This window comes from Cyrtonyx montezumae, unplaced genomic scaffold, assembly GCF_038088225.1.
Source record: "Cyrtonyx montezumae isolate F1298 unplaced genomic scaffold, pur_monq_1.0 scaffold_22, whole genome shotgun sequence".
Taxonomy (NCBI): Eukaryota; Metazoa; Chordata; class Aves; order Galliformes; family Odontophoridae; genus Cyrtonyx; species Cyrtonyx montezumae.
In genome coordinates, this window is record NW_027071959.1 from 1,684,656 (window position 1) to 1,702,384 (window position 17,729).

A 17,729-nucleotide genomic window follows, 5' to 3' on the forward strand; every position below is an offset into this window, starting at 1 on the left:
TTGCACACTCAGTTTTGTCAAATTAAATTGATTAGGCTCTCTTTACTGGATTTTCCAGTCAACCAAGTGCCTTGTTGCCCAGCAAGTGTGCCAGGAACAAAACAGTCACTTTTAGGGTGTGTTGGATTCCTTACAGGAATGTGAACAGCTTCAGAAGATGTATGGTGGGCACATGGATGAGAGGACCCTGGAGAAGACACAGCAGCAGCACATGTTGTACCAGCAAGAGCAGCACCATCAGATTCTTCATCAGCAAATCCAGGTATTGGAGCCTGAGGCAGTCTTTCTGATGTCTTAGCTATGTTTTCTGAATGGCTGCAGATCAAACTACAGAGCAGGTCCATATGGGATTGAGGAGGGTAAATTGCTCAGCTTACTGAATGAGGAGCAAGCCTGAAGGACCTGAAGCAGTGATGTTTGCCACTGTGACAGTGAGAGCTGCAGTCAGGGACCAAGTGTTTGGAGGATGTGGATAATCACCGTGTCCTGTGTGTATTACTTGATGCAGTATTGATCATAAACACTTCTTGTTTTCCATTGCCTGGTTCAGGACTGTATCCGGCCGCCTCAGCCGTCTCCACCCTTGCAAGCTCAATGTGAAAACCAGCCAGCTCTGCTCACTCACCAGCTTCAGAGGTAATGAAATGGCATTAACAAAGCTCTGGGAGATGGGGTTTACTCTGCCTAACCAAGGATGAGCTAATGTGCTTGGAGTCCAGGGCCAGGCTGGAAGTGTGTAAAATAAGAATGGCAGAACCAGTTCACAGGTGAATGTTCTTGGTCCTTTTTGCTGGATCTTGTCTGAAAGAATTCTGGAGGTGGAGGAATGTGACTCAAAGGCACAAATCTGCTTTGAACAGATGACGGTTTTGCTTATCAACCAGCTTGAAAATGTGTTGCCTTCAATAAGCCAGTTTCTACTCTGAGGTGCTCCTGAACTTCTCACATCTTTTCAGACTTTGTGTTAGGTGTCAGTCTTTGTTTTAATCACCTCTGACTTGTAAACGAGGCAGGCTGAATTCTGGGAAGGAAGGAAGGTTTTCTCGCAGGCCACAGTGAGTCAGGAAGAGAGCTTGAGATGTTCTCAGCCCAGGGCTTTTGTTCTAGCCACAAAGTTATGCTCGTTGCCTACATGTCTTATGCATGGCTCTCAAAATAGAAGGCAAGCTGCAAAGAGCTCGGGATCCCAAACACGGGTTTTCTGCTGTTTATCTTAGATTAAAACCACAGTGTTTGGCGTCAGCTCTCACAGTTAAAAGGTGTCTTAATGAAGAGCATGTGTGATGAAAAGGTGTTTGTTTCCCTGCATAGGTTACGGATTCAGCCATCCAGCCCTCCCCCGAACCACCCCAATAACCACCTTTTCAGGCAACCAAACAGCAGCCCACCTCCTGTGAGCAGCAGCGTGCTGCAGCCCCACGGTAAGTGCTGACAGTTGACTGAGCCATCTGCTCTCCTCAGGGTGGGTCTCTTAGCAGAACCGTGTGGCCCTGTCCAACCTCCAGGAAAACAGTGCGTGGGGGAGCTGGGGGCTTTGGTCCCCCCGTGCTCAAGTCCTTGTGTAGTTTGCTGATGATGTAAAAGATTCTCCATCTGGCAGCAAGGGCTGGTGTTATCGAGAGCTCACAGGGATCTGCCAGCTGGAATGTGTTGATATGTTTCTTGTCATGAGATCCTTACTTATCGCTCCCGGGGGTGGGGAGGAAGGGCTGATATTCTTGGGTTGATACAAATCACTGTGAGCTGTGCTTTGTTTCTGTTTCTGTGCAAGAGGTTTTCTAGCTTGACCGTCGCACCCTGATGCAGCCTGACAGAGTTGCCAGGAGTAGCACACTTCTTGCCATGTGTTCTGGGGCTCTGCGTGCTGCTCTCTCCTTAGCCTTGCCTTGGGCTGATGTAGGTGCTGAGAGTCTTTGTTCCTCGTAGGTGCAGCCTCCCAGTCCCAGTTCCAAGGGATGCCGTCCCACAACACAATCTTCCCGCAGTCTGGTAACTGTTCCCCTCCCCCAACCATGGGGCTGACATGCCTGGCCCTGCAGCAGCAGTCCCAGGCCCAGCAGGTCACCATCCAAGTGCAGGAACCCGGCGACATGGTCAGCAACAACCTCCTGCAAGGGGCCTCGGTGGCCGGGCAGGGCATGTCCTCCCACACACGGGGCATGTCCATCAGCCCCAGTGCCAACCAGATCCAGATGCAGCACCGTGCCAACCTGATGGCCTCACTCTCCTACGGCCACAGGCAGCTGTCCAAGCAGCTCAGCGCCGACAGCGCCGAGTCGCACAGGTAAGGCCACCAGTGCTGCTGCACCACGTCCCAGCTGAGCTGGAACAGGGCTGGGTGCGAGGTGGAGCTGCTGGGTGCGAGGTGGAGTTGGGGGTTCTTCATCAGCCCCTCATTCTGGGCATGAAGCTGATTCTAGGTAGCAGTTGCTGGCCCGGGCTGGGAGCTCTGGGAGTGTGCAAGGCTTTGTTTTTTTGTGCCTTGGGAAGCACCTTGTGCCAGGAGTGGTAGTCCCTGCCTCCTGCCAGGGCAAGCCAGGAAGGGGAAAAGTTAAACAGAAGAGTGCTTTTGCATGAAACAGATGCTTTTCCCAGGTGGTATTTTCCTCTCAGTACGGTCAGGATTCCTGCTTCCCTTACCTTTACCAGCTCTGGAAAGGGCTGCACCACCTTACACTGCAGCTGCCCTAGTGAGGCACCTGGAGCACTGGATGGTGGTCGCTCCACCTTTGAAGTAGCTGTAGCTTCCCTGCTCTCATGTGGGTACAGTGGATCAAGCGAGCCCTGTGTGAGGTGGGAGCTGCGAAGAGAGCCCTGCACGCCTCATTAGCTGGAGCTGCCACAGTGCAGTCACTTTTCTTCTCTGTTCTTTGCAGTCTGAACGTGTACAGGAATCCCCCTGCCAACTACGACCAGGTGCACTTACACCCCCACCTGTTCCCAGAGCAGCCTCGTGTTTCCCCCAGTAACTACAGCCCATCAGGAGGAGTTGGTTTTCCTCCAGCTCAGCAAGCTCTCAAAGTCCCACAGCTTGACCAGTATCCCAGCTTCCCTCAAAACGCACATCAGCAACAACAGCACTACACTGCATCGGCACTACAGCAAGCACTGTTGTCCCCAACACCTCCTGACTACAGCCGACACCAGCAGGTACCACACATCCTCCAGGGACTGCTTTCTCCCCGTCACTCGCTCACGGGGCACACGGACATGCGGCTGCCCCAGGCAGAATTTGCACAGCTCATCAAACGACGGCAGCAGCAGCAACAGCAGCAGCAGCAGCAAGAGTTTCAAGAATTGTTCAGGCACATGAGTCAAGGGGATGCTGGGAACATGGGCACCAGCATGGGACAGAGCCTGTCGGAGCGTCAGTCGTTGTCTTTGCCTTATCAGAGTGCTGACACCTATCATCCACAGAACAGCCCCCAGCATCTCTTAAAAATCAGGGCGCAGGAATGTATCCAGCAGGTACCTGCATCAGTGCCACCGCACGGATACGTACACCAGCCAGCTCTGTTCCATTCGGAGAGCATGGAGGAGGACTGTGCGTGCGAGGGCGCCAGGGACAGCTTTCCAGACAGTAAGAATTCAAATACATTGACCAAAGGTTGCCACGAGACCCCTCTGCTTGTAAATGCAGGAGGGCACGGGGACCCAGAATCTTTGCTAGGAACTGCTAATCACGTTCAGGAGCTGGGGACGCACCAATACAGACATCAGCCCGCTGCTGGATTCAGCAGGAATAAGGTGCCCAGCAGAGGTAAGGCTCAGGGCCACTCACATGGCTGAAATGCTTTTCCACACTGGCTGTGTACTGCTCGTGTTCCTGCCACAGAGCACCATCCCTTCCCAGTTCCACAACGGTTTCGTGACATATTTTGCATAGCACAGAATTACCTAGATTCTTTCTGGCTTCTGTGGCCGTAAGTGAATTGCAGGCATAGTCTCTCTAATAAACAGTGTTAAATAAGAAGTCTGCTAGATTCTTCTCTTTGGAATGTGACCTCCTTCTGTAGGCAGATAAAGGCCAGGACCACGATAGCACTGTCTCTGAAGAGATGCTGGGATCTGTTGACTCCTTTCTTCTTGCTGGAGGTGATCCCCCATCCTGTGTAAATAAGTGCCTGGAGAAGGTTGCATTTCTGGAGGATGTGTAACTGCAGCGTGTTGTTTCCCTCCTCTTAGGAGCAGACCTGTGAGTCCAGGCATTGCTAAGGCTTCCATAAACTCACATGTAAGAATGGTGATAAATACCTTGCTGCTGATTCTGCTCCATGCTGCTCGGGCACTTTGGGGAGCAGCAGCAGCAGCAAGGCTGGAGCCCTGCTTCAGCTGGGAAGAGTTGACTCTAAAGAAAGGGAGTTGAAGCTTGCCATTAGCATGTGGAGACCTTTCCTGCTAGTTGGAAACAGTTGTGCCCTTGCTCCTTGGTGGCTGCATTGGCAGTGATGTGCTGTAAGTGAAATTCCTGCCCAAGCTATAATTACAGGGCTTCTCTGTAGGAAAAACACAATCCTACCCCCTTGCTAAGAGGGTTTTGAAGAGAGACTTTCCAGGCTGAGCTGGGTGGATCAATATTCACTGCAGGAGTGAGCTGTACTGGTCTGAAGCCATCAGCTTGCCCTTGGCACAGGGAACCCTATTGCAGGGGAGCAGTGTCCTGGGCACAGGAGGCACTGTTTTGTTTGGGGACACAGCGTGGGTTTGTTGGGAAAGTACTGGCTGGGAACAGAGTGGCACAGAGGGCAGTGTGGGCATGCCAAGCCATGTCCCTCAGAGCAGGGCACAGGGACAGGGCCCAGCGTTTCTATAGTCTGCCTTAATTTTGTGTTACTGCTGTGTTTTCTCTCAGGCTTTAATATTCCTATGGAGTTTGCAGCACAAAAGGGAAGAGTAACCCCAGGTTGAGTGGGATTTGAAAGCTCTGGGGGTGCATTTTGAACCAAATCTTGAGTTCACATCATAATAGATGAGACCAAAACGTGCAAAATGATAAGATCTAACAGAGTCAAAAGCTAAAGTTCTGCCCCAGTACTAATGGTGCTAAAACAGGTTACACAAGGGAAAAGGACTTTAGACAACAAGCATTTGTAAATGAGTAAAAAGCAAGTAAATGTTTGCAAGTCACACTGTGTAAGCACTTCTGACAGGGGCTGTTTGGAGGGCTCGTGTAGTAAACCATGTTCAGAGATGTGGCTGCTCAGAGCTTTCCTCCTGGCTTTAATAACCCACTTGGAATCTGGCCTGTGTTACTTCACTTCCAAACAGAGCAGACATCTGTGCAGCATAGGTACAATTCAGCCCTATAAAACCTTGCTGCTCACCCCAGTATTGCAGGAGCTGTGCACTGGTGCTGAGGGGTGGCAGCTGGAGGTTTGTGCCCCAGTCTTTGCCTGGCAGAGGGCTTTCAGCAGGGCTGCTGTTCTCAGGCACAGCTTGGGGTTTTCCAGCTGTCCCCTCTGTGTTGCAGACCGGGGACAGCTGAGAGGGCAGATATCTCCTCCCCAGCTTGTGAAATGCATGCTGCTCTAGGGAGGAGTGCAGATTTGCGGGGGCTCAGCAGGATTTCTGCCTTCCAAGAGAGTGCATTGACCCTGCTTTAAAAGCCAGCTGAGCATCTGCCACAGAAGGTAACTGCAGATCATGAGAGTTTCGACCAAATCCGTGCTTGGGATATGACTGAACCGCATCGGAGCGGCTCGGCTGCAGGCCTGTTCAACCTGGGGTCGGGAGCACTGCCCGTGGGAAACCTCTCCCCAGCACCGCGGTGCCAGCGTCACATGCACTGCCACAAAGGCAGCCTGGGATGAAAGGGTCCCACGCTGCCGGAGCGGGGCGAGGGAAAGCTCGGGGCTCCCTGCTGCTGGCCGTGCCTGCCCATTCCCACAGCTGGAAGGGCCCCAGCGCCGTGTGGGCGGCACTGCGCTGCCAGCACGGCCTTACCTCATGTTTTCCTTCTTGCTTTCCGGGAATGCTGACCGTTAACTGAGCTTAACCCCACAGATGTGTGAGGGAAGGAGGCTCCAGCGGCGCGTGGGGAGCAGTGTGGGGCGCTCAGGGGATGACCCAGGAGCCGTTCGGCTCTTGGTCACGTTAGGACAAGTCTCTGGAAAGCTCACGCCTTGCCGGCTCCCAGGGCACGGTCCCAGCCGGGAGTTTTGCTCCTGGCACAAGCAGGGGTCGCTTCCTGCTGACCAAACCCTGCCAACCTGGTAACTGCTGCTGGGATCCGTGTCACTTCAGGGCGGCTCCTGAGGGCCCGAGGCCTCGTGCTTTTCAGGATTGCTCACCGAGAGGGAATTGTTTACGTGAGCCAGAGCCAGCGATAGGCTTCTCCATACCTCAGGGCTTTATTCAAAACATCGTGTACTTAATGATGATAGGTTCTGCTTGATAGGAATGTAGCCTTTACCCTCGGTCATAAGAGCTTGCTGTGCAGATGGACTTTGCCAGGCAGAACGCTCCTGTTCTCCTCCAGCCAGATTGGAGGAGGGCAGGGAGAAGTCATCTGATAACAGCTACTACCTGGCAGCTCTTCCAGCAGATCTGTTGCATACAATTGCCAAGGGGTCCTGCTGGAGCATCCTGTGTCAGAGGTGGGGGTCACCCTTCTCCTACTCTTGTGTAATGTGAGGAGGGTGCGGGGCTGCAGGGAAGGCAGACGGAGGCTGCTGCGGGAGCAGAGAGCTCTGTGGGCCATCCCAGGGAGCCCTGGTGCTGCAGTGCTTGAGCAACAGCAGCCAGCCATTCCCTTCCCAGCACACTGCAAGTGACGTTGCTGCGTGCTGCGGTGGCACATGTTGCCAAGAGCTCCTGGTTCCTTGTGCTAATCTGACACTTTTCTGTCTTGTCTGGTTTCAAGAGTCCGTCGTAGGGAACTGTATGGACAGGAGCTCCCCCGGCCAAGCGATGCAGGTGCCTGACCACAACGGGCTGGGCTACCCGGCACGGCCGGCGTCCAGCGAGCACCCGCGGCCCCGCACCCTGCAGAGACATCACACCATCCAGAACAGTGATGATGCCTACGTAAGTGGGAAGAGTCCCGTGCCCAGCAGCTCCTGGATGTGTGTGGGTTATGGAAGAGGTGACACGGAGGAAAGTCAGCAGCCTGCTCTGCGGGGCTGCTAGGAATGAAGTGCTGTTGGGATGCAGCAGTCAGCACGCCCAGTTATAATAATACTGAGAAGCATTTTAGCAGAGACCAATGTGGAAGTTCTCCTTTGCTCATGTGTTGCTGGATTTGTCCCAGAGCTGTCTGCTGTGGCTACAGCTTCTTTCCTTTTGCCTCCAAGGTGTTTCTGATGAAACCATTTGCACTGCCCCAGGCTTGGTTCTGGCTGCAGAAGTTTTACAGACACACAGAGCCCAGCTTTCAGTGAAGCTTCTCAGTGCTGCTCAATGACACGGTCTCGCCAAGAGCAAAGAGCAGCTGCTCTGCTTTCTGCATTTTGAATCTCTGAGAACAGTCAGACCCAGATCATGGTGTGTTCCTTGCTACAGATTCCTACCTCTGCAAAAGAGGAGGGCTCTTCCCTAAGTAGTTCAGTCTGGAAGGGGTTGAGTTGTGTTGAGGTGACTTCAGCTGTGCATACGCTGTCCCTGAAGTGTGCTCTTGTCCTCAGAAGCTCTTGCTGAAGGCTGGCAGAAACTCCCTGGGCAGCTGTCAGAGGTAGCTGGGGAGGCAGCAGGTGCCTGGCTGTGGTCCCACTTTGATTTGTGTACCGGTGTCTCCGCAGGTGCAGTTAGATAACTTGCCTGGGATGAGTTTAATGGCAGGAAAAGCGCTCAGCTCTGCTCGGATGTCTGATGCTGTCCTCAGCCAGTCGTCGCTCATGGCCAGCCAGCAGCTGCGTGACAGGGAGAGTGAGGGTAAGGAGCTGCCTGGCTGCAGGCATGGTGTGGGCACTGCTCAGGGCGTGGGTCAGGGGCTGACAGCCTGCATTGCAAAGCCACCACTGCTGCCAGCGAGCACTGCAGGGCTGCAGGGGTGGAAGGGTTAGCTGAGATCAAAGCCCCCTCTGTAGTGTCTCTTGGATCTCTCGCTGCACTTTGTGCACGAGCTTGTGGCAGCAGTGACCGGGGCTTCCCGCTGACCTGACCCACGTGCAGAAGCTGCAGCTCCTTAGTTCTCCTAATGCAAATCCTGATGTTGTTCTTCGATGTTACAGAATGTGGGGAAAGTTTGGAAGGTCAGGAGCATCCCAACATAGGCGATGGCAGCCAGCATCTAAACACCTCCTGTTACCCATCGACATGTATTACAGACGTCCTACTGAGCTACAAGCACCCAGAGGTGCCCTTTGGGATGGAGCAGGCAGGGGTGTAACCAGGAGGGAGTGAGTATCCGTGTCCTGCTTTTCCCTCCAGCTGCACATCTGGGGATGGCAGCCCCGAAGCCGTGCTGTCCTGACTTGTCATCGTGTGCTTCTCCTTCCCGGTCCCTTTGCTCCAGCATTGGTGCAGGGCTGGAGAAGAGACTGTCAGCTCTGGGCTCCCCACTGGTGGCTGTCCCCTGATTGCTCAGGGCCCTCCTTTATGCCTCTGCTGTCCTTCCGGAGCCACGTTTTGTCAGTGGGGGCTCTGCTTTGGGGTATACCCTGTGGGTCTGGGCTGGGAACGCGGTGTGGGGCTGTGGGAGCAGAATTGCTGTGGTATCCCCTAACACATCTCTGCTTCTTCTCTCTGTTGCAGGTTTTATGTACAGCTTTGAAATGAAAAGGTCCATTTTAAACCAACAGTATCTAGCAGCATTGCGCCAAATTGCCGTAGTATTTCTGACTAACTGGAATACCATGGCCCCTTTCCTCATAACCAGTTCATCCAGTGTGTTGTTCCTTTGGTTTCTTACATTTTTATTTCTTTTCTTTTCTTTTCTTTTCTTTGGCCATCTTTGCCTGTAACTCCAGCTATCACTGAAGTAACCGGACAGCCCCAGTCCTACACCGCCAGCGGGGGATTTGTGGAGCCTGAGCACTGAGTGGGGTTTGGAGGGCTGTGAGCAGCCGGGGTGGGCAGAGCCGGGCTCTGCATCCCTGCCCTCTTCTGCTGGCTCCTCAGTGCTGAGCAGGGCAGGGTGCTGTGCCCATCCCCCGCCCCGCAGCACTCAGCTCCCACCCCGAGCCCTGGTGCAATACGCTTCTCCTCTCATCTCTGTCTGCTTTTGCTCCTTCCTTTGTCACCGCGCTAAAAGGATCACTTCCTCCCCAGCCCCCCCCACGCACACACACTTTGTAATCCTTTCATTTCTAATCCCCACGCCAACTTTTCCTTTCCTTTTTTTCCTCCTGGCTTAATGTAGGGAAGACAGCTTTGTTTTCTGAGCTTTTCCTCCTGATCATGTAGGAATCGTTTTTTGGTTTCGTTTTCTTCTTTTCTTTTTTCTTTGTAAATGTTTTATTATTATTGTTATTAATAAAAGGCAAAAGGAGTTTCTGTTGGAGAGAAATTTTTAACTAGATTCTGTTCTATATGAATTGTGACTTGCACCTTTTGTTCAGAGTATTTTATTTCTTTGGATGCCATTGTCATTGTGACTGGTTTTCTCTCTTGTGCCAGTGGCGAAAGTGGTATTCTCCTTTATGCAGTTCAAACGTGCATAGATCTCTTCTTTGTTCTTCTTTTCATTCTTTCCTTGGCTGAGAGAAAGCAAAGCCCCCCCGGGCAGCCGGGGCTGTAAGGCTGCAGCCTGAACCCTTCTTAATGACACTTTTTGGAATATTTAAAGAAATATATATATAAATATATATATAAGAAATAAATAATAAATAAATAAAAGAACGAATGAATAAAAGAATCGACCCAGCCCTCCCGAATTTGCACAGAAGGAAGTGTGAAACCAGCATGGCAGAGGTTCATTCGCTATCGCTCCCCAGGACAGCGACGCTGTGCAGTCTGGAGAGGAGGAACAAAGCCCCCAGCCACCAGCAGCAGCTCCGGGGGGGTGGGGGTGCCAGGAGACACCGATCGCCTTTTGCTCTGTACCTTGGGTTTGTTTTCCCTTTGTTTACATGACACTGTATTTGTGGGGGAGCTGGGGCTGCCCTGCAGTGAGCCCCCAGCGCGGGGCAGTGCTGCTGGCAGTGCCATTTTGCAGCATCACACTCGGTTGGTTCGTTTCCTTTTTGTTGTTGTCAGGTTTTATGTTTTGTTTGGTTTTTTTTTTTACCATTGCTTTGTATTGTAGCGATCAATACGCGCCGTGTATGTTGAATGTATATTAATATACTTTGCTATTATTTCTGTTTTTTGGAAATATCGGAAGTATTTTTTTTTCTTCCTCGTTTATGTTGGACTAAAAAAAAAAACAAAACAAAAAAAAAATCCACCCCAAGTTTCAGTAAACCTTCGGTCCATTTGATTTGATTTGATTTGATTTATTTTTTTTTCTGTGGGTCACTTGCAACTAGTCAATAGTTGGGCAGTGGGATCATGACAAATAAAACCATGATGATGATGATCTTCCCTCGCTCTCTGTTTGCCTTGTTGCTCAACGCCGGGGGCGGATGGGCTGCAGGGCCGAGCGGTGCACCACACACGCGCTGACCCCATAGGGAAGGGCAGTGCTGGCCACCAAACCCCACTGCCAGCTGTGCCCTGCCAGGACTTCATGGGAGCTCTGTGGCGGGAAGACCTGGAGCTACAGACGGGAGGAGAGCTGGGAGAGCTGGGCTGCTCCTGGAGGAGGTGGGCACCCGGGATGGGGGTGCACATGGAGGTGCAGCAGGAGAGATCAGGGCTGCCCCAGGGCAGGGAGCGTTGCTTCTCTGTGAGCAGCTGCCCCACAGCACTGACCAACCCATCCACTAACCACACAGACATTAACCAACCCACCCACTAACCACACAGACATTAACCAACCCATCCACTAACCGGCCCAGACATTTAACTAGCCCAGACATTAACCAACCCATCCTCTAGCCAGCCTAGCCATTAACTACTCCAGACATGAACCATCCTATCCACTAACCAGCCTAGCCATTAATCAGCCCATCCACTAACCAGTGCATCCATTAACCAATCTATCCACTAACCTACCCATCTGCTAACCAGCCCAGCCGTTAATGAACCTCTATCCACTAATCAACCCATCCATTAACCAGTGCATCTGTTAACCAACCCATCCACTACCTTCCCGCCCACTAACCCACCCACCCATCACTCACCAGCCCAGCTGTTAACCCAACACCCACAGGCTGTGCCCACATCTGTGCCCCCACATCCGCTCCCTGTCGGGCTGAGCCCCGGTAATGGGGGGTGGGGGGAGGGTCGAGGTGGGGGTCTGTGCTGCCCTCGTGCTCGGGGCTCAGCCCATCCCCCTCCACGTGGGCTGCGGTGGGCACTGAGCAGCTGTGGGGTGCAGCACTGGTGGCACAGTGGGATTTATGGTTAGGGTTAAGGTTAGGGTTAGGGGTTGGGTTTTGGGTTGGGTTAGGGTTAGGATTAGGGTTAGGGTTAGGGTCATGGTTTAGGGTTTGTGTTAGGGTTAGGGGCTAGACTCTAGGGTTAGGGTTAGGGTTGAGTTAGGGTTAAGGGTTAAGATTAGCATTAGGGTTAGGGTTAGGATTAGGGTTACGGTTACATTTAGGGTTAGGGTTTCAGTTAGGGGTAGGTGGGGTTCTCATCTCAGGGAAGGACAGGGTGGGGACCCGCGGTGGTGGCAGGAGGAGAACAAGGGGTTGGGGTACGGGCGGCCAAATCCCTGCGGGTACAAGCCCGGGTTCCCGGGCTCTTGGCCAATCCCCGGGGCTGCGAGGGGCCCCGGCGGGGCCGGGAATCTGGGTCACCCGCGGCGTAAACATCTCCTCGGCCAACACCGCATCCCGGGGGAGCTCCTGTTTGCTCGCGGCTCTGCCAAACCGGCGCTCCTTGGCGCGCTGTCCCGGACCATGCGCACGATCCTTGAACTCTACGCGCCACATCGCCCGCGCCGGGACTGATTTCTTGGGCTGCGGCTCTGGCTTATCTCCTGCTGGAACTGCCCCTCCTGCATAAATAGCGGCGGCCGAGAAGCTGCGGGCTCACACGGGACGAGCAGTGCGGAGCAGTGGAAGGAGAGCGCCGGTAAGAGCCCGAGCGGTGCGCCGGGACCCCCCCGCCCCCAGGGCGCTGCAGCTGGGTCGGGGCTCTGCGACTTCGCGGGGGGGTTCCCCGCTCATCACTTCTCACTCTGCCCCCAGGTTCAGCCTGAAGATGAGAGGCGTGCTGCTCGCCCTTGCTGTGCTCTTCCTCACGGGTACGTCCAAACGGGGCAGTGGGGATGGGGTGAGAAGGATGCGGAGCCCGCAGCTCCCCAGCGGCGGAGCTCTGATCCCACGCGTCCCAGACGCAGCAGTGGGGTGAGATCCTCCCACCCGCCCGTCCCCAGCGCGCTGTCTGTCCCTGCAGGCACCCAGGCCCGCTCCTTCTGGCAGCACGATGATCCCCAGACGCCCCTGGACCGCATTCGGGATATGGTGGATGTTTACCTGGAAACGGTGAAGGCCAGTGGCAAGGATGCCATCGCCCAGTTCGAGTCCTCCGCTGTGGGCAAACAGCTCGAGTAAGTGGAGGGATGCGTGGTGATGTCCCCACGTCCTCGCGTCCCCATGTCCCCATTTCCCCATGTCTCTATGTCCCCATTTTCCTACGTCCTTGTCTCCCTGTCCCAAGTCTCCATGTCCCCGCGTCCCTGTGTCTCCATGTCCTCATGTCCCTGTCACCTCATGTCCCCACATCTCCACGTTCCCATATCCCCACGGCCCTATATTCCAGTGTCCCCATGTCCCCACGTCCCCTGACCCTGTGCTGCTCTCCCCAGCCTGAAGCTGGCTGACAACCTGGACACGCTGGGCGCCGCAGCCGCCAAGCTGCGCGAGGACATGGCTCCGTACTACAAGGAGGTGCGCGAGATGTGGCTGAAGGACACCGAGGCTCTGCGCGCCGAGCTCACCAAGGACCTGGAAGAGGTGAAGGAGAAGATCCGTCCCTTCCTGGATCAGTTCTCCACCAAGTGGACCGAGGAGCTGGAGCAGTACCGCCAACGCCTGGCGCCTATGGCCCAGGAGCTGAAGGAGCTCACCAAGCAGAAGGTGGAGCTGATGCAGGCCAAGCTGACCCCGGTGGCTGAGGAGGCGCGGGACCGTCTGCGCGGGCACGTGGAGGAGCTGCGCAAGAACCTGGCGCCCTACAGCGATGAGCTGCGGCAGAAGCTGAGCCAGAAGCTGGAGGAGATCCGCGAGAAGGGCATCCCCCAGGCCGCCGAGTACCAGGCCAAGGTGGTGGAGCAGCTCAGCAGTCTGCGCGAGAAGATGACGCCCCTGGTGCAGGAATTCAAGGAGCGCCTCACCCCCTACGCCGAGAACCTCAAGAACCGCTTCATCACCCTCCTGGATGAACTCCAGAAGTCTGTGGCCTGAGCTGCCGGCCCAGGGACTGACCCCAGGCCATGGCAGACCCCGGGGGTCCTCCTCGGGGACCCCTCCTTGCCCTCCTCTCCCCCCCTGACCTGGAGTCCGTCTCAGCTTTGCCATTCTTTTGTCAAATAAACGTGACTTAAGTTATTGGAGCTCACTCAGTCTTTGCAGTGGATGCTGGGGAAGGGGACCTAAGCCAGGAGTGGGGATGGGTCCTCGGGGCAGGGGGGAGTAGGGTGAGGGGTGGGGGGCTGCAGGGTGGGGAGCTGGGTTAGGGTTCCATTTGGGTTAGGGTTAGCTGTTCCCACTGCCACCACTGATCCCCACAGTGCTGATCCCAGCTCTGCTCAGACAATGCTTGCAGTGATGCTGGGTTTGGAGCTCCCCCAGTGCCACCAGCTCTGTGCTGAGCACCAAAAGGACACGACCCCGGGCCGGGTGTTGGCTGGACTCTGGGCTCACAGTGGCGGCACGCATCTCCTCACCACCCCACACACATGTCCATGGTGCAGCACCCCCAGCCCTCCTTCCACCCCACACCCCAGCGACACGGCCATCTCGCTCCAGCTCCACTTTATTGCAAGAACCACAACAAAAGGGAAACGGTGCTGCAGGGAGAGGGGGGGGGGAGCAGGACCTGCACCCAGTCAGCCCCCCCCAGCCCACAGCCACGCTACGCAGTCAGCGTCAGCTTCCAGAGCTCGGCCAGCTGCTCCTTCAGCCGTGCGAGCTGCTGCTTCACCAGGTTGGCATTGGCTGACAGCCACCTCCTGCAAAGGGACCACGTCAGAGTGGGGTCTGGCAGTGCTCAGCTCCGTCCCCCCTGTCCTGTGCCATCCCCATCGCCGGGGGCACACCGGTGCTCAGTGGGGTACAGGGTGCTGGAGGGGCACATGGCAGCACCTGGCTTGCTGAGCTGCCTCTGACTCGTGCACCGTGGTGAGGGCCGTCTTGACCGCCTCGGTGGCTTGCTTGACGTACTCCTGCATCTTCTTCACCACCACATCCGTCTTATCGGGAGCATCAGCCCCTGCAGGCACAGAGCACATGGGAGAGGTGCACCCCAAACCCCATCCACCCCTTGCTTCCTGTCACCCTTACGTGCTCCCACTGCCAGGATGGCTGTGAAGATGAGCAGGAGCAGGATGGAGACCTTCATAGCTGGGGAGAGAGCAGAGCATGTGGTGTGGGGTCAGGCGTGGCACCCAGCTCCATCCCCTGGTGTAGGTCCTGACCCTGGGGGCCCCGCACTCACCTGGCCACGCTGTGCTTTGGCTCTGCTCAGTGGGGGCTGTCCTGGGTTCCCACTTTATACCCTCCCCAACGGCTGCTTGTGCAAAGGTCAGCGGTGGTGCGGTCGCAGGGATGGGGCCCCATCCCCGGAGCCCTTTCCCCACTGCCTGGTTTGCTCTGGATGGGCTCCTCTTCCCCGCAGAAGGGGTTGAGAAATCCCCAGGGGCCAAGGCTGGGGGCTGTGCATGTGCGCGTGCACACACGTGTGCGGGGTGAGGGTAGCTGTGCATGGGCACACGCAGCACAAGGGTGACATCCAGTGGCGCCCACTGCAGGGATGGGATGCTGCCGCGCCTGCTCTGCTTGTGGTGGGGGCTGCAGAAGTCCCAGAGGGGCAGGTGGCAGTGGCCAGGATGCATCCTCAACCCCAAACACCCGGAGATGAGACCACGGCTGCGGCTTCCCACACCTCACCATCACCTCTCCAGCACGTCCCCTCCTGCCTCCATCCCCATTCTGTCCCTTCTCTGCCCCAATAGGGTCTGAGCCCCACGTGCCCCTCTCTCTGCAGGCCATACCCACGCACCCTGGCAGTGCTGGCCCCTGGCACCCCGCCGGGTGCTGGCAGTGCCGTGGTGATCTCAGTGCTGCGCACACGTCAGGTGCTTCCACGTCGTGACCTTGCTAAAGTCCAAGCCCGCGGTGCAGGCCTGCGTGGAAGCCGGCGTGGCTGCTCAGGTACATAAATAGCAGCAGGAGCTGCCAGCACAGCAGCTCCCACAACCCAGAGCAGCACACGGAGCAGAGCTGGCAGTGCTCAGGATGTCACCCAAAGCGGCCACCCTCCTCTTGGTGCTCCTGGCTGTGACAGGTGAGGCAGCGTGGGGGTCCCTGTCCCATGGGGGGATGGTGGGACTGAGCACGTGGCCGTGTCTTGGGGAGGGATGAGGGCCAGCTCTGACCCTGTGCCCATGTGCCTGCAGGGACGAGGGCCGACGTCAGCGCCGACCAGGTGGCCACTGTGATCTGGAAGTACTTCACCGAGCTGGGCAGCAATGCCAAGGAGACCGTGGACCAACTGCAGCAAGCTGAGATCACCAAGCAGCTCAAGTGAGCGCAGGGGCCACCGAGGCACCGGGGCTGAGGGCAGGGGAGGGCTGAGTCTGGGAGACGGGTTGGGTGCAGGGCGCCCGGCACTGGGCTCTGTTGGGTGTTGGACGCAGGGCACCGACTGCCTGCTCTCCCCAGCACCCTGCTGCAGAGCAACCTGCAGTACGCCGAGGAGCTGCAGCGGCGCCTGGTGCCCTTCGCCACGGAGCTGCAGGCGCAGCTGGTGCAGGACTCGCAGCGGCTGAAGGAGCAGATCCAGCACGAGCTGACCGAGCTGCAGGCCAAGCTGGCTCCCTACGCCGACGAGGTGCACCAGCAGATCGGCTCCAACATCCGTGAGCTGCAGGCCAAGCTGAGCCCCTATGCCGACGAGCTGCGCTCTCAGCTGGACCGTGGCACCGAGGAGCTGCGGCGGGCGCTGGAGCCCTATGCCACCGAGCTGAGGGAGCGGCTGCAGGACAACGCCGGCAGCATCCAGGCCTCCCTCGGGCCCTACGCCGAGCGGCTGCAGCAGCAGATCGACAGCAGCGTGGAGGGGCTGAAGGAGCAGCTGACACCGCTGGCTGACGAGCTGAAGGCGCAGGCTGCACAGAGTGTGGAGGGGCTGCGTAAGGGGCTCAGCCCTTATGCACAGGAGGTGCAGAACGGCCTCAACCGGCAGCTGGAGAACCTCTCAGTGCACATGGAGAGGGCGGCCGAGGAGCTGCGCTCCCGCCTGGCTGCCAGCTCAGAGGAGATGCGTGCCCAGCTCAGCTCGCTGGCCCAGGAGCTGCGGCAGGAGTTGGGCAGTGATGCTGAGGCCGTGAGGCAGCGGCTGGCCCCGCTGGCACAGCAGCTGGATGAGCGCCTGGCGCAGACGGTGGAGGCGTTCCGGCAGAAAGCGGCTCCCATCAGCGAGACCTTCCGGCAGCAGCTGGTGCAGCGGCTGGAGGAGATGAAGCAGAAGCTGGACTCAGGCACTGCTGGCGTGGAGGACCACCTGGACCTCCTGGAGAAGGAGGTGCGGGAGAAGGTGGCCACCTTCCTCAGCACCGTGGAGCAGGCGGAGAGCTGAGCCGTCCCTGGCACCCAGAGCACTCACGGCTTCTCCCCGTGGCACAAATAAACTGGCACTTTGTGATGTATCCCGCGGTCTGTGTCCGTCCCTCTGCAGCCATCCTGGTCTCCAGGTGACCACCGAATCGGGGTCTCAGGGAGCCTGAACTGGAGCCTGGGATGTCATCGCGTCGCAGTTCTGGTGGTACATGGGCTTCCCTGGGGCTCTGGAGGGGAAGGCGTAAACCTGAGCACCCCACTCCTCATGGCAGGGCCTCAGCAGCACCCCAACCCTGGCAGGTGCTCTGCAGCTCTGCACTGCCCTCCTTCAGCCCCTTGTCCTCTGTGGCCCCCAGCCCCAGAGCCCATTGAGGATGGGTGACATTTTGGGGCACCGCACAAAGGCAGAGTACTCCCGGGGGTGACCCCGCATGCAGCAGTGTTTGCACAGGGCAAGAAATAGGGCCAGAATTTGGCCCCCAGCCCTGGCACTGTCTGGGTGGGGGCAGCCCCGGAGGTGCCAGGTTCCAGCAGGTCTGCTCCTGCTCCTGTTTGCTGGGTTGCTTCAGAGCAAATATTACAAAGCCCGGGGTCAGCAGTCAGGAAGGGGCAGCCACGCAGCAGCCATGGGCACTGTTCTGCTCAGAGCAGGGAGGGAGAAGACCTGCACTGAAAACAGTGACACCTCCGTGGGGGAAAAATGGTAAAAGAAATACACAAAACCACTGAGCCATCGGTGATGCCTAGGCTGCTCACAGTTGGCAACCAGCACACAGCTCAGGAGCGCCCCCTGGCCCAGGCACTCCCTGCTCTGCTCTCCCCCACACAACAAACCCCTCATCCCATGCACAAGGACTTCACTCTGCGTTACAAAGGACAGGTGGGGGCGAAGGTCAGCTCCATCCAGAGGAGAGCAAACAGCGAGGGGCCGTTATCGCTGGGACAACAACGGCTTATCCA

General features: G+C 56.7%; 3 protein-coding genes across 6 annotated transcripts in view; all 3 read left to right on the top strand.

The window, feature by feature from the left end:
* The window catches only part of SIK3 (SIK family kinase 3), a 71,642-nt gene extending 62,215 nt beyond the window's left edge, over positions 1 to 9,427 (top strand). For all 4 annotated transcript variants that reach the window (XM_065738435.1, XM_065738437.1, XM_065738436.1 and 1 more), the window contains 9 exons: positions 137 to 262; positions 551 to 636; positions 1,312 to 1,421; positions 1,927 to 2,284; positions 2,877 to 3,760; positions 6,863 to 7,026; positions 7,737 to 7,869; positions 8,169 to 8,336; positions 8,692 to 9,427. In XM_065738435.1, coding sequence (XP_065594507.1) covers positions 137 to 262; positions 551 to 636; positions 1,312 to 1,421; positions 1,927 to 2,284; positions 2,877 to 3,760; positions 6,863 to 7,026; positions 7,737 to 7,869; positions 8,169 to 8,326 — 2,019 coding nt within the window. In that variant the 3' untranslated portion in view covers positions 8,327 to 8,336; positions 8,692 to 9,427. The remainder of the gene's footprint in view (positions 1 to 136; positions 263 to 550; positions 637 to 1,311; positions 1,422 to 1,926; positions 2,285 to 2,876; positions 3,761 to 6,862; positions 7,027 to 7,736; positions 7,870 to 8,168; positions 8,337 to 8,691) is intronic.
* A 2,581-nt stretch (positions 9,428 to 12,008) lies between these two features.
* APOA1 (apolipoprotein A1) lies at positions 12,009 to 13,538 on the top strand. The gene is made up of 4 exons (XM_065738432.1): positions 12,009 to 12,060; positions 12,177 to 12,232; positions 12,385 to 12,538; positions 12,797 to 13,538. The coding sequence occupies exons 2-4, from the start codon at positions 12,190 to 12,192 to the stop codon at positions 13,392 to 13,394; spliced, it is 795 nt and encodes a 264-aa protein (XP_065594504.1). The 5' UTR covers positions 12,009 to 12,060; positions 12,177 to 12,189; the 3' UTR covers positions 13,395 to 13,538.
* A 1,847-nt stretch (positions 13,539 to 15,385) lies between these two features.
* On the top strand, positions 15,386 to 16,858 carry APOA4 (apolipoprotein A4). The gene is made up of 3 exons (XM_065738320.1): positions 15,386 to 15,495; positions 15,608 to 15,734; positions 15,873 to 16,858. The coding sequence occupies exons 1-3, from the start codon at positions 15,447 to 15,449 to the stop codon at positions 16,786 to 16,788; spliced, it is 1,092 nt and encodes a 363-aa protein (XP_065594392.1). The 5' UTR covers positions 15,386 to 15,446; the 3' UTR covers positions 16,789 to 16,858.
* Positions 16,859 to 17,729: the final 871 nt, after the last annotated feature.